This window comes from Stegodyphus dumicola, chromosome X2, assembly GCF_044657685.1.
Source record: "Stegodyphus dumicola isolate Sdum_Otavi_A_Nest chromosome X2, ASM4465768v1".
In the NCBI taxonomy this organism is placed as follows: Eukaryota; Metazoa; Arthropoda; class Arachnida; order Araneae; family Eresidae; genus Stegodyphus; species Stegodyphus dumicola.
The window spans coordinates 125,503,988-125,517,870 of NC_140781.1; the positions used below are offsets into that span (position 1 = coordinate 125,503,988).

At 35.1% G+C, this 13,883-nt stretch overlaps 1 protein-coding gene across 1 annotated transcript in view; it reads right to left on the bottom strand.

Moving 5' to 3' along the window:
• Positions 1 to 13,883, bottom strand: part of LOC118195330 (mitochondrial sodium/calcium exchanger protein-like) — a 119,140-nt gene that overhangs the window by 68,619 nt on the left and 36,638 nt on the right. The window contains exons 3-5 of the mRNA XM_035366631.2: positions 8,418 to 8,564; positions 4,865 to 4,917; positions 77 to 134 (exon numbers count right to left, since the gene is read on the bottom strand). Of these exons, the coding sequence (XP_035222522.1) occupies positions 77 to 134; positions 4,865 to 4,917; positions 8,418 to 8,564 (258 nt within the window). The remainder of the gene's footprint in view (positions 1 to 76; positions 135 to 4,864; positions 4,918 to 8,417; positions 8,565 to 13,883) is intronic.

The following is a 13,883-nucleotide window of genomic DNA, read 5'->3' on the forward strand; positions in this document are numbered from 1 at the left end:
GTTACTGGTAGCACAGCAGCTGATGCCCACTATGGCAGCTCATAAAGGAAATAAACATACATTTAAAAAAGGATACAGCTATGTTCTGCGATAAACGAAGAGTCTTTGTTATCACTACAAGAGATGGACACAAGCTGCAAGAAAATCGACACAAAATTGATTAGAAGTTTCAAAATTATTTTTAAATGAAATAAAGAATTTTGAAACAACTATGCAAGAAAAAACTAAAATCAAAAATTAGAAAACCTTTCAGTGTTATATGAAAGATACTAATGTCATGCAAAACTGTAATTAGCATAATACAATAATACATTTACATCCAAAAGTTAAGCACGTGAAGGTAAAATCAACAAAAATGGAAAGGTAAAGTTATTAAAACCAATGACATGCATCATTGGCTTTCACTGTGTTTGGTCATAAGAGAAAAGAAGAATTTAAAAACAATTTTAAAATCATAAAAAATTATGTTTAAATTTAAACAAATAAAACTGGTGACCACCCCGGCCTTTACACAAACTTTACAGCAGTTGACCATGCTTTCAGTGAGGAGATTAAATGCTACAACTACTAGCAATACTGAATCCTCCATTAGAGCAGTTTCCACTTGCCTGAGACTAGTTGGCAAGGGTAAACGCATAAAAACAGCCCCATCGAGGGCATGTCAAAGATTTCTAAAAGGTATACGGCGGCCACTTCGTACGAGAAATGCCTTCGCACTTCAGTTACTCGTTAACAATGTTGGCTCGACGGGGACGGGCATTATCCTCCATAAGGAAAGAAACCAGCTGTAACTGTTTCAGCGTATATTCTCCCAACGGGGTGTAGGACTTCATCCCGAGACTCCACAGCCGTGTCAGAACTATCTTTAAACATGTGAAACTAGGTGCGACATCTCACTGAAATTTCAGCCTCCACCATGATGCTGCTGCTTTTGAATGCGGGATGTTCTGGGCTTAATTCCGTATTCTCTCCAGACCCTTTTACACATTTAGCTTTTGATTCGAGTGCGAATGTGGATTTGTCCGTGAATAGGGCGATGTCCCATTCTAAGAAAGTCCGATTGAAATTTTGATGAATCCACCACTTTAATTTTGCTTTTATGAATTGGATGCTTAGTGGAACATAAACATGTGGTACTCAGGCGTGCAATCCATTCATGTGAAATATTCAATGAACAGTACTGACAGATATTGTCTTACTAAGTAACGCTGTATTAACAGTTGGAGGTCGTTCGTCGATTCCGTTTGGCTACTGTAGTAATATACCGATCTTCAGAAGGAGTGCTAATCCTTGGTCAACTGGAGACAGGTCTTCGAACAACTGTTTGACTTGTATGGAACTGTTTCCCTATTTGAGAAATTACCCAATGATCAATGTCAAGGAAGGGAGAAACATCTTTGATTGACTGTCCTGCTTCAATGCTTCTTACAGCATGCCATGGGTCACTATCTGCCATTCGTCTTTTCACAGACATAGAAACACGAATGTAATCAAAAATTATCCTACGAAAGTTACAAACAATTCAAATTAGCATTAAAATCAACTTTCAGAATGCTGGCAGCTATAGCGACCGACGTTAGCGAATATACCGTTCTGCAACTGACTGTAATATACTTCTGTATACCATCTGTAATATACACTCATGTCCATAAATTAAGGATAATTCGGAATCACGCGGAAATCGAACTCTAAAATAAATATATCACCTGTAAAATCACTACACACATCTTCAAGAATCATATGCAAATTTCAGGCAGTAAACAGATCACAGCGATAGTACGTCACAATGACGAGAGTGTAAGAGACTGATATATAAGGAATACAGGCAAAGAAGTAAAATTCTTCGCAGGTGCTTTATAAGCATTTCAGTGCAACAACCGAATAGTTATGACACAAAGGACGCATTTGGATGATTTTTTACGTGGTAGAATTATCGGCCGTCTGGAATGTGGGCGTACCCAACTGGAAGTATCAGTCGAACTCGGAATTACACAGTGTCATCTCCAGGCTTTGGCAACGATTCCAAGATGATAGAAATGTGAGTAGACGTTACAGCACAGGTCGCCCCAGAGTCACAACGCCGAATGAGGACCGGTATTTGGCAGTTACTGCCAAAAGAAACAGGCGGAGTACAGCCTCAGACCTGTCTCGTCAGCTCTCTTCAGCCACTAGTACGACAATTTCAAGGCAGACCGTGTACAGACGCTTAGGGCAGATTGGTCTATATGCTCGTAGACCTGTCAGATGCGTTCCACTTACTGCAACTCACTGTCGCCTGCGGTTAGCCCGGAGTAGAGAGCATGCATTGTGGACACCGCAACAATGGGCTTGTGTGATGTTTTCCGATGAGTCCAGGTTTAGCTTGCAGTCTGATTCTCGCCGGACTTTCATATGGAGAGCTCCAGGTATCCGTTACCACCAAGAAAACATCATTGAACGACACCGTTACGGTGGTGCAGGAGTGCTCGTTTGGGGTGGATTTATTCTGGGTTCCAGAATTGACCTGCATGTTCAAATTGATCCATGACAAGCCAAATCTATCGGGACATCATTCTGGAACAACATGTACGTTTGTTTCGGGGCGCCATGGGCGCACAATTTGTGTTTATGGATGATAACGCCCATCCTCACCGTGCAAGCATCGTAAGCGAATGCCTTCAATCGGAGGATATCACCCGTATGGACTGGCCAGCATTCTCACCGGACTTAAATCCAGTAGAGTACGTGTGGGACATGCTTGGCCGACGAGTAGCAGCCCGTCAACCACCTCCTACATGTCTACCGGAACTTCGGAGAGCATTGCTTTTTGAGTGGTGTAATATCCCTCAAGATCAGATCGATAATTTGATACTCAGCATGCCTAGGCGTTGTACGGACTATATTGCATCGTCTGGGAGACATACAATGTATTAACAATCATACCAACTGTGGTTGTGTGGTGTATTTAATTACGGCAAAGCACACTGGGGCTATCTGCCAAAGGGGAGGGATGCCTTTCGTGGAGGACTTTCTAAGGGAAATTGGCTCGTATACACGTTACACATGGGGAAAACCACGAAAACACCCATGCAGCCAGCCCGTTCGCGGGATTCGAAACTCGGACCGAACTACCAGTGTTCAGCGACTTTACCGCTCGGCCGCTGGTGGGCTCATACCAACTATGTAAAATTGTTTTTTTGCAAATATGTTTTTTTTTTTTTTAAATTTGCTCCAGGGAGAAAAAAATTGCTAATTTTTTTAATAATATCAAGCATATAGCATCTTTTTTTTTTTTTTTTGCTCTTTACCTTTTGTTTAATAAATAAGCTTTACAATTAAGTCAAATTTGGTTTGCTTCTAACTCTTCCTTTGCCTGATTTTGCATTATCCTTAATTTATGGACATGAGTGTACTTCAGGTCTTCAAATTCAACTACGCTTTCAAACCTGCTAATTTGCATTGCTTGCTTAACTTTTGGACATCAGTGTATTTATTATCCGTAGTTGTTTGAGATGAAAATCCAATAGAAAGCTATAACAAAACTCTATTTAAAGATGATCCCTACGAATGGAACTATTCAAAACTCGAAAGATTTCATGCTAGCAAAGCATGTCATTATTCGAAACACTCCTTTGCACTGCAATGCATTTTCCCCAGCGTTCTGAGAGCTTCCGTCCTCAAAAAAGTGTTTAGTTGCAGACGTATCCACTCTTCAACCATTGTGGTGACACCCTGGAACATAGGGAATGAATCTGGGCTATTTAGAGCATATAGAAACACTTTCCTCTTAATTGTGGGCAACAGATATTGCCCTGCATATTACCTGAGAAGCTTAGTCAAGCAAGAGAAGCTTAGATACTTTTCCGTATTAAAAACTTAACAATCCTTTGTTCCACAGACAGAGACACTTCCTATACGCTCACATTCTCACAAGAGTTGCACACAGCTGAGAAGGTCGAACTCTCACTGAACTGTAAATAACATGTGATATTTCAAATATCCAAAATTATTTCCTGTGCCACAAAATCATTGTCCAAAACATCCAGCAGTCCGGATCATATTTAAATGCCCTCATATTTTAAAGGCAGTAAACATTTCTGGAAAATATAACACGAAATTGCAAATAACAAATGTTTAAGACAGATTTTTTAAAATTACCATAAATGAAAAAACAGTACTAGTTAAATAAAGTTGATTACGTGTGCTAAGTAAAGAGATTAGAAAGGCATGTTTTATTTTAGATTGACGTCTCAGAAATTCCTATGTAATCCTCAAACAAACATATTTCTCAAGAAATATGAAAATGACACAATTTTCAGGATGACCGAAAAATTGACTTGAAATTTATTTTATTCGAAATAATACGCGGATGTAATTTTAAAGTTTTAAAAACATTTATTTGATGCCTGAAAGATGCGTTAATTGTCCTACCCTTTAAACACCCGAGTATTATAATGCAAAAAGGAAAAGAATCTTTACAGTTTTTATATTTTTTTTTAAAGGTGAAGAATTTTTTTTTCGAAATGTTTACTGGAACTATTCTATTCAACTAAACTCCGGAACTTCTTTATGCAGCGGGAAGTTCCAATTCAATAATACTGACACTCATCGAGACAATGGGACAAAGCTTTTTTTTTTTCTCTTCTTCTTCATCTGAGCATTCTTTACTCCCTTGTGTACATAACCTTCCCAAGAATTCTTCCATGTCATTTATCAAAAACAAGAGATGAAGCAATAAACATGATTATTTCACTACGTTGTGGACAGCCACAAAGATTTCTCCTTTCCGAAACAACAATAAAAGGAATTGCAAAACACGTAATGGAAGTTCTTCATCCATTGGTCAATCACAATACATAAGTTACGACGTTAAAATGATACTTACAAATCATCAGCTGTTACTCCGAGTCCAATGAAAAGCATTAAAAGCCAAATCATCTAGAAAAACAAAATGAAAATTTTATTCTAAAAATTAATATTATTTTAGCATTTTGCGTGGTCATTCTGAGCTTCATTAGCTTAAAACATAATCATTACCAATTAAAATAAATAATGAAAATACCTGGCTAGCTAATTAATTTCGATAAAGCACACAAGGAGAAATGCCTATTTAAAGAACTTTCTAAGGGAACTATTTCGTATTCCCTTTACTTACGGATAAAAGTGTGAAAATGCATATGCATTCAGCTTATGTCCTCAACTAGAAATCGAATCGAGACGAAACTGCAATTGTTACTGACGAAACTAGCTAGCTCCGCGACATTAGCTATTCAATTACTGGCGGATCGAACTGTAATTTTTCTCTATTTATTAATCGATTAAACATATTTTAAATAGCATAAAGTAAACATTTTTATGCAACATTTTTCGTTTCATATTCTGCAGATTCATGCAAATTCCAAGTTTGCAAATCATTGCGATTTATGATTAACTCGCTTAATATTGCTTAATTTTGTTAATTAGTTATGAAAAAAGGAACACAAAAAAAAAGCTATTCATTAATAAATTATTTGTGGCTTGAATGAAATGGTATGTTTACATTAGTGAAACTTCTAAGATGGTAGCCTTATTTAATGGTAATGTGACCAGATATATCTGTAACGATTTTGGTTTAGCTTCCTCATTGCTTTGTTTTAACTTTAAGAATTCCTCAGAGAGGAAGCGAAAATTATCAGCGTTTACATAAGATTCTGGATAATAAATATTCCAGTATAGAATGACTGACTTCAATAACTATATCATTAAGCAACTCAGTTAACTAACAATGATTCATTTCGAGTGCATCTCCTAAACGAAACGATATATGACTAATTTGAACTACCTATGAACACATATCAATTACACTTTAGCCCGTCAATAACCGAACGGTCGAATCTATTGAATACAGCTAGTTGTATTCCAGATTTTATTTTCTTCCCAACATCGTGATTGCTTGCAGTTTCGGGTCTCGCATTAACGCGAGAGTGGTATACGTAGAAGAAACTGGCTTCCTGTAAGGCTTCTTCAAACATATTTATGATTCTCTCATTGTTAGAAAGACCTCACGCGCTTATCGTTTTTCTTACACGAAATTACTGCTTTTGAACGTACCAAGACATTGAATCCAAAATAAATGTTCAGAGACGAAAGACTCCAACAGATTACGTTTAGCATGCTTTGCTTTCAAAAAAAAAAAAAAAAAAAAAAAAAAAAGGTTCTGTAAGGGGGAAAAAAAAAAAAATTGAGGAATAATAGATTTGAGAAAGGCCGAACAAGTACACTTTTTAGCCTTCAAGTAGATTTAATAGTGAAAATGGTACGAGGTCCTAAATGAGATATTGTTTCGTGTTCATGGGTTTTCTTAGTGCACCCAAAAATCTACTCCTTGAGCAAATAATAAATATGCTTTCTAAGGTAACATAATTTAAAAACTGCATTTTCGCCTTATCAAAACAATATAAATAATCTATTTCTTTACTCTGTAATTCTTTCACGTAAAGAAGTAGCTCATGGTTCATTGAGTTCTTGAAGAGAAAGATTAAATTATGAAGTTTTCTTCTTTCAAAGAGCCAGATTGAGAAATTTAGCTTGATTGACTTAGAAAATCGAATTCATTTTTTGAAGTATTTTATTTTTTGAATAAACATTTGCGAATTAACTCATAGACACGAACTGCATCATATACAAGGCGGTCATAAGAATACTTCCCCGATAAATAGTGCCTAGTGTCCCATCTGCTCAATCGAATTGAAATTTCAGATGTTGTTATTTGAATGATTGCGCTCGAGATTGCAATGATTTAGAACAAAGTTACGGTCACAATGTAAACACTTCGAAATTTTCGAATAGTAATACCCATCCCTGCCCCTGCGCAAACTGATCAGTGCATTGAAAAAACATAAATGAAGTTGTAAAGATACACGTATGACGAAAATTACCAGCGTAAAACATTTGCAAAGAACAGCATCGTAAAGGACTAATGACACACAGGACAGGAGAAGGAAAAATTTTTTATTGGAATTCCAAGTTTTTATCGTGTTCACCTTCGCAGAAGATAATGCATTGCATGCGGGAGATTGTTGATAGCAATAACGAACGTAACATCGCAGGAAGAATCTGTATAACTTCACTTTTTATGGTATCTTACAATTCTGACAAATCTTATGGATTTGATGTGAACACCATATTTCAGATAACCCCAGAACCAGAAATTCATCAGAGTGAGGTCGTGGAATGGCCACGAAACTGAAGAGACGACTCTATTTTGAAACTTTGTACACAATGAAATCTTTTAGACGTTTCCCCCTCATCTCCTCTCTTATGTTATCATTGGTCCTTTACAACGCTGCTCTTTTCAAATATATTGAGTCGGCAGTTTTCATCATACGTGTATCGTTCCAACTCCATATCAATTTGCGCAGGAAAAAAGTGGGTGTTGCCATTCAAAAATTTCGAATTGTTTTCGCTGTAACCGTAACCATGAGAGCTCTATTGTTTTACATCATCACATTGTCAAGTGCATACCTTTAAATAATATGAAACTTCGTTTCGTTGGTTGAGCGGAGGGGTCACTAGGGGTTCATATATCGGGGAAGGGGTTTTTATGACTACCCTGTATGCATTTCTTTATTGTATATTGGCTTTCTCTACTTTGCTTGAAATGTGAATCTTCTCTCGATATTTGTTAAAACACTGTGCTTAAGAAACGCCTGAATTTCTTACTGTTCAATTTCATAAGCCATTTTATACTCTGCCTCACAATTAAATAGATTTCTCCCTGTTTCTTCAACTTAATAAACCTTTTGGTCTTTGAGCAAAATCTCTTGAAGAAGTCCGAAAATCACATGAATTACTACATTTATTACAACATTCTGTTTCCTGAAATATTCATATCCATAACTTTGTTTCCCTATCTCCATTACTCTAGCTAATCTCTCATCGAATCAGTTGGAATTTTCGCCTCCAAAGAGCGTAAAATTGGCCAAATAACTACACAGATATCTAACATTATTTAAATCTTTTTTACTATTTGATGAGTCTAGAACATGCAGCAAGGCAGGTAATTGAGTCCAGTGTAGTAAATACTTGCCGTTAAAGCAGAATTAAAGTAGAAAGTTAACAAAATCTTTAATTTTCTAGCTTTGGAGGTTTAAAATTCTAACTTAACAAACTCACATCAGAAAGACAGTTACGCTGAAATTAAAACGTTAGAGTTAAAACTCGAAACATCTGTCTGGTCTCAAAGCACCAAGAGTTGCGCAGCAAAGTTGACGAAGAGGATATACTCTAACTACAATGAAATGAAACAATATAGTTTAAGTTTCCTGTCTTTTGCATAATTTTTTGCATCTTAAATAGAATGATTTATATTAAGTTTATTTTGAAATTAGAGTCAAGCCAGATAATACAAAAAATAGCATATTTCACAAGCAATTTTATAAAATTAAAGAGATTCTTACACAAACTGCTATGCCAACCCCAGAATACTGAGGCTGGAGATAGCAAAATATGAAATACATATAATCCAGCTTGCCGTCGGAATCGTGACATGATGTCGTATTGAGATAGAAACCACACTTATTTGCTGTCTCATGAATGGCAGTACACTGAAAGAAAAGTAAAATATTGTATTAAAAATACTCATATTACATTTATTAGATAACTGCATGAAGAATATCAAAATAATAATTTATTAAAAAACTTTCCGTTATCGTGCATATAATGTAGAATATTAATGACCATGGATTAATTGATAAGTAAGGTCTCTAATCGCAAGGCATCTTTAGTAAATGGTGTAGGAAATTGCTTGTGTTTGCATTCCGCAGCTTCAGCTGTAAGGTGCAAGTGAGCTTCGTTTCATTTCATGGTCTTGAGTAGTTCATGAAGAGCATGGGTTCGTTCAGACGCTGGCTTTACTGTCATAAGGGGCATAAGCCAAGCTTCCATGTCAAGACAATCGTGTGAATGTGTCTATGATGGCGGCTTCTAAATTTTTTACACAGAAACACAGTTTTTGTTAATTCCCCCCTTCCGAACACTGGTTAATTAAGTATTCGTGGGAAAGGTGGGCAAGTGCATCAGTCATTTAATCATTTCATCATCGAAAATATTGCTCAGAGTACACCATAGGCGGTAATAGTAGATATTACAACTATCGAATCTACAAGCTTGGTTTCACGCCAGCAGTTAGCCTCCGTTTACCACAATGATGGCGAGATTTTGATGGTAGAAAGTTGCATGATGATTCAAATTCGTAGACTTATATGAAATATAGGAATATTTTGAGGTGATCGCTGTATTAAATGTGAATAATGTCCGCCAGTAAGGTCAGCGCGCGAAAAGCTGTAATAAAGAAGAAATGAGTGGGTTTTGATGATCAAAGCCTGGGATGAACTGTTTCAGTGACATATGACTACACTATTTTAAATCCTACTCTTAGAACCGTAAAGACATGCAAATTCCTTTTCTACGTTAAAAGTACAATAAATGTAAACTCAGATGAAGGGGCTTACCCGCGGCTGAGCGGTAAAAGTCGCTGAACACTAGTAGTTCGGTTTGGGGTTTGAATCCCAGGAAACGGGCTGGCTGCATGAGCCTTTTCGTGGTTTTCCCCATGTGTAACGTGTATACGAGCCAGTTTCTCTTAGAAATTCCTCCACGAAGGCATCTTCCCTTTATGCAGATAGCCCTTGCGTGCTTTGCCGTAATCAACTGAACCTTAATCAGATGAAGGGTTAAAATGAACCTGTTTATTAACATCTGCCAGATGGTTACGCACACTAATATAATAACATAAATTAACCTCCGCTGCTTTCGAGAAAAGCATAACAGACGTTTATTTAGGGAAAAGCATAACAGACGTCTGTTAGCATAACAGATGTTTATTTAGAGGATTTAAACTTAGAATATAAATTAACAAGCTCGTAAATAAACATTGGCTTGGGCCCTAAATATTCAAGAAGCAAAGCAACTAAAACCGATGAATCAATCAAGTAGCAAGGAGGTATGACAGACTGTCTCTCAAAGCCAAGAGTTCTGCCCTTATATACCTTAACTAATTTGCATTCTGGTGGGACTAAAGCAGAGGTAATTTTAAAGTCAAAATACTATGATAACTGAGTAAATTAATATAAAACGTTATAGTGTTTCAACATGTGATTTGGCAAAGTCTGAATTTTAATTGTTTGCAGAAATTCATACTACTTGTTTTTTGATAATGGAATTGAAGCTGTTATTCTCAAGCAGTTCCAAAGCATATCCCAATTTTTGTTCATAATTGGATTTTAAAAAAAAATCATACAGTTAGAAGAATGTGTAAGAATAAATGGTGACTATGTTAAGTCAAATACATAATGTTTAACAAAAAGAATTTTGTCTCCATTAAATACCGCTTGAATTACTTTATTTTGACGTAAACTTATTTAATACGTCTGGAGACCTTACTTATACATTAACTTTCTTACGATAAATACAGCTTCGAATGAAGGTGCAGTTTATGTTATATGGAACCAGAGCCGTGTCTACATATTTTTTTACCTGAGGCAAACAGATAAATACGCATTACTGTATAGGCTATAAAATTGTACGGCAATTTGATGATCATAATAATAATAATAACAACAAATGAACAGATAAAAATGGAAAAAAAATAAAAAAAGGAAAAAAATCTATGTTATACAGACTCAAAACGTTCATATTTATACACTTTTATATTCATTAAAGATAACTGTAACAAATCATAATTCCTTAACTCTTGGAATAATATGTAATCATAGCATTATATATTCAGAAAAGATTGAACTGCAATTTTGAAATGAAAAGCAGCAAAAATTTCTTTTTTGATAAATGGCATATAACATTGAAATAATACGAGTATAAATAGTAATGTAACTAATATAAAAAGCATTGCACTACTTTTTCCAGCACTTTTAATATCCTTATTTTTCTTGCTTATCATTAGTAATTAGTAGAAAAATAATTAGTAATATTTCAAAACCTTCTTCATCTCTTAATTCATTTTCCACAGAGAGAATAGCCCTATTTGATAGTTTTCTTAACCAAGTCAAACATCTTATATAATCTTTTATTATTTCAAGTTTGCTGAAACTTTTTGTCACCAAGAGCAACAGTAAATAGCAATGGTAAAAATAATTCTTAGTGTTGATTCCAAATTCCAACAGGATTTAGCTAAACTATAAACGTGAATTACTTTTTAGAAGATTTAAGCTTGTAACCGTTTTAATACCCAGAATTCTTGAAATAGGGAAGTTTTAAAACTACATATTTTCCATATAATATCTGCATCATTTATAGCATTCAAGTATTTGACTGAATTTCTGCATCACTTATATCATTCGAATGTTTAAGTGCTAAGTTATAAGCTGTTGTAAGACATATTTCATCAAATAGAAATTAAAAATCGTAAAATATTTCATTTAATTTTCCTTATCTCCATCTGAGTGGCCAAAGTGAAACACCTAAGCTTCTTTAAGTTCTATTTCGAAAAAAATACTTTTTCGGGAAAATTCGTTTTCTTATTAACTGATTTAGGCCCATAAAAATTTGTATTTAATTTCCTTCAAAATGCTATTACTTTCAGCCCACTTCAGCAATTTACCATTGTGTACTATAGCTTTTAATAACCGATGTACGTTTCTTATTTATAGACAGAAATTTTTTAACAGCGTTTGTTCTTGATGTCTGTTTCATATAGCCTTTATACTTATTTAAACACAAGAACCCTATTATAAAAAGTAAGAATAGCACATTTAATTTGCCCATGGCTAATAGGCAAAACCATTGGGATATATACCGAGTGATCAAAAAGTCAGTATAAATTTGAAAACTTAATAAATCACGGACTAATGTAGATAGAGAGGTAAAAATTGACACACATACTTAGAATAACATGGGGTTTTATTAGAAAAGCAATAATCTGATCAGAAATGCAATAATTAGCATAATAAATTAAGACAAAGCAAAGATGATGTTCTTTACAGGAAATGCTCAATATGTTCACCATCAGTTCCTCAACAATAGCTGTAGTCGAGGAATAATGTTGTGAACAGCACTGTAAAGCATGTCCGGAGTTATCGTGAGGCATTGGCGTAGGATGTTGTCTTTCGGCATCCCTAGAGATGTCGGTCGATCACGATCATGATACACTTGCGACTTCAGGTAACCTCAAAGCCAATAATCGCACGGACTGAGGTCTGGGGACCTGGGAGGCCAAGCATGACGAAAGTGGCGGCTGAGCACACGATCATCACCAAACGACGCACGCAAGAGATCTTTCACGCGTCTAGCAATATGGGGTGGAGCGCCATTATGCATAAAAATCGTAACATTTTTTGAACTTTTTTTTTTTGGTTCTAATAAAACCCCATGTCATTCTAAGTATGTGTGTCAATTTTTACCTCTCTATCTACATTATTCCGTGATTTATTAAGTTTTCAAATTTATACTGACTTTTTAATCACCCGGTATATCTCGCAGCAGAGTGTTGTTTAGAGCACTTACTGTAACAAAAAATCCCGTACTTTTATCCCAGCTGCGGTTTCATTATAAACTATTCGAAATAACTTTATGCCACAGTGAACTTATCAAAGTTCAAATTCCAAACATGATTTTCTGTTGAAAAAATTTGGCTTTCCTAAAATTGTTCTAACGTGTTAATATCGCTGGTTCGAATTCTGATAAATGCAGTGAATTTTGCAGCTTCTTCGTTTTACTTTTCTTCACCTCTAACAACAAATAACTCATTCCAACATGTGAAGAAAACTTGATACTTTCATCGTAAGAGATATTTCTGACTGCGAAAATTTTTGCGGCCGAGTGGGTAATTCTAGGAGCTGGTACGGTTCATGGCGAACAGATTATCCGAGCACAATTTTTAGACTTTTTTGTGTAGACTGTGTAACTTGAATATGAATGACTTCCATAATATGCCAACTAACTATAATTTAGATGTGGCAATAGAGCTGTTGTCAGCTAGTTAACTTTCTTCTCATATCCAGATGCAGATAGCTTTCACGTGGTTTGCCGTAATGAATTAAACCATACTCATTATATTCCTGCCACATAAGCGCATTTAAAAAATTGATAAGTTTGAATGCTGCTTCATAGTTTATCGTTACTCTTACCCTATCTCATTAGTCAACTCAGGAGCCTTCAACGTTCCAAATTTCGTGAATGCAATATGTTAGGTGTTTAACACTAATTTTTATTCACAGCAACAAACAAATTTGCCATTTGTTCCAGCTGGCTTTGACATTTAATTTTCGGTTCTTTTGACATTTGAATAAATAGCGATGTCGCATTCATTTGATTCTCTTCCTTACATTTCAATTTTTCTGCAACTGTATTTTATAAAATTTCTTCAGAGAGAAGCATGTTTTTTAAACCTATTTTTATATCAGTTCATTAGAATCAAAACAAAAAAACTAAATATTTTAATATATTTTAATTTATGTCGATATCAGTATTTAGAATTTTCCGAAACGGTTTGCCCATAAAAACCATAAAAAATTATAATTTTAAACCTCCTTTTCTAATTCCTGTATTCTAAATAATTCATTTTATTTTTAAATTATAAATAATAGAAAAAACTCAAAATAAGCGAGGTCATGTCCTATTTTATACGTTTTTATCCAGCTGTAACAAAAATGAGACAGACTAAATGTGCTGATTCATTTAATCACTCCCGCAATACGTGTAACTACTTCAGAAATAACCATTAACACACAGCTCTGGTGCAAGTTAAATATGAACACAACTAATCAGTATCTCGAGCCATGTGTCTCGTTTCATAGGAAAATTTTACACACACATACATACAAAAAATAAAGCAAATGATTAATAACACGTTACATTTTATTTTCAAACATCATTGTTTAGCCTTCCGATAATATTTTAATAGGCCTTTA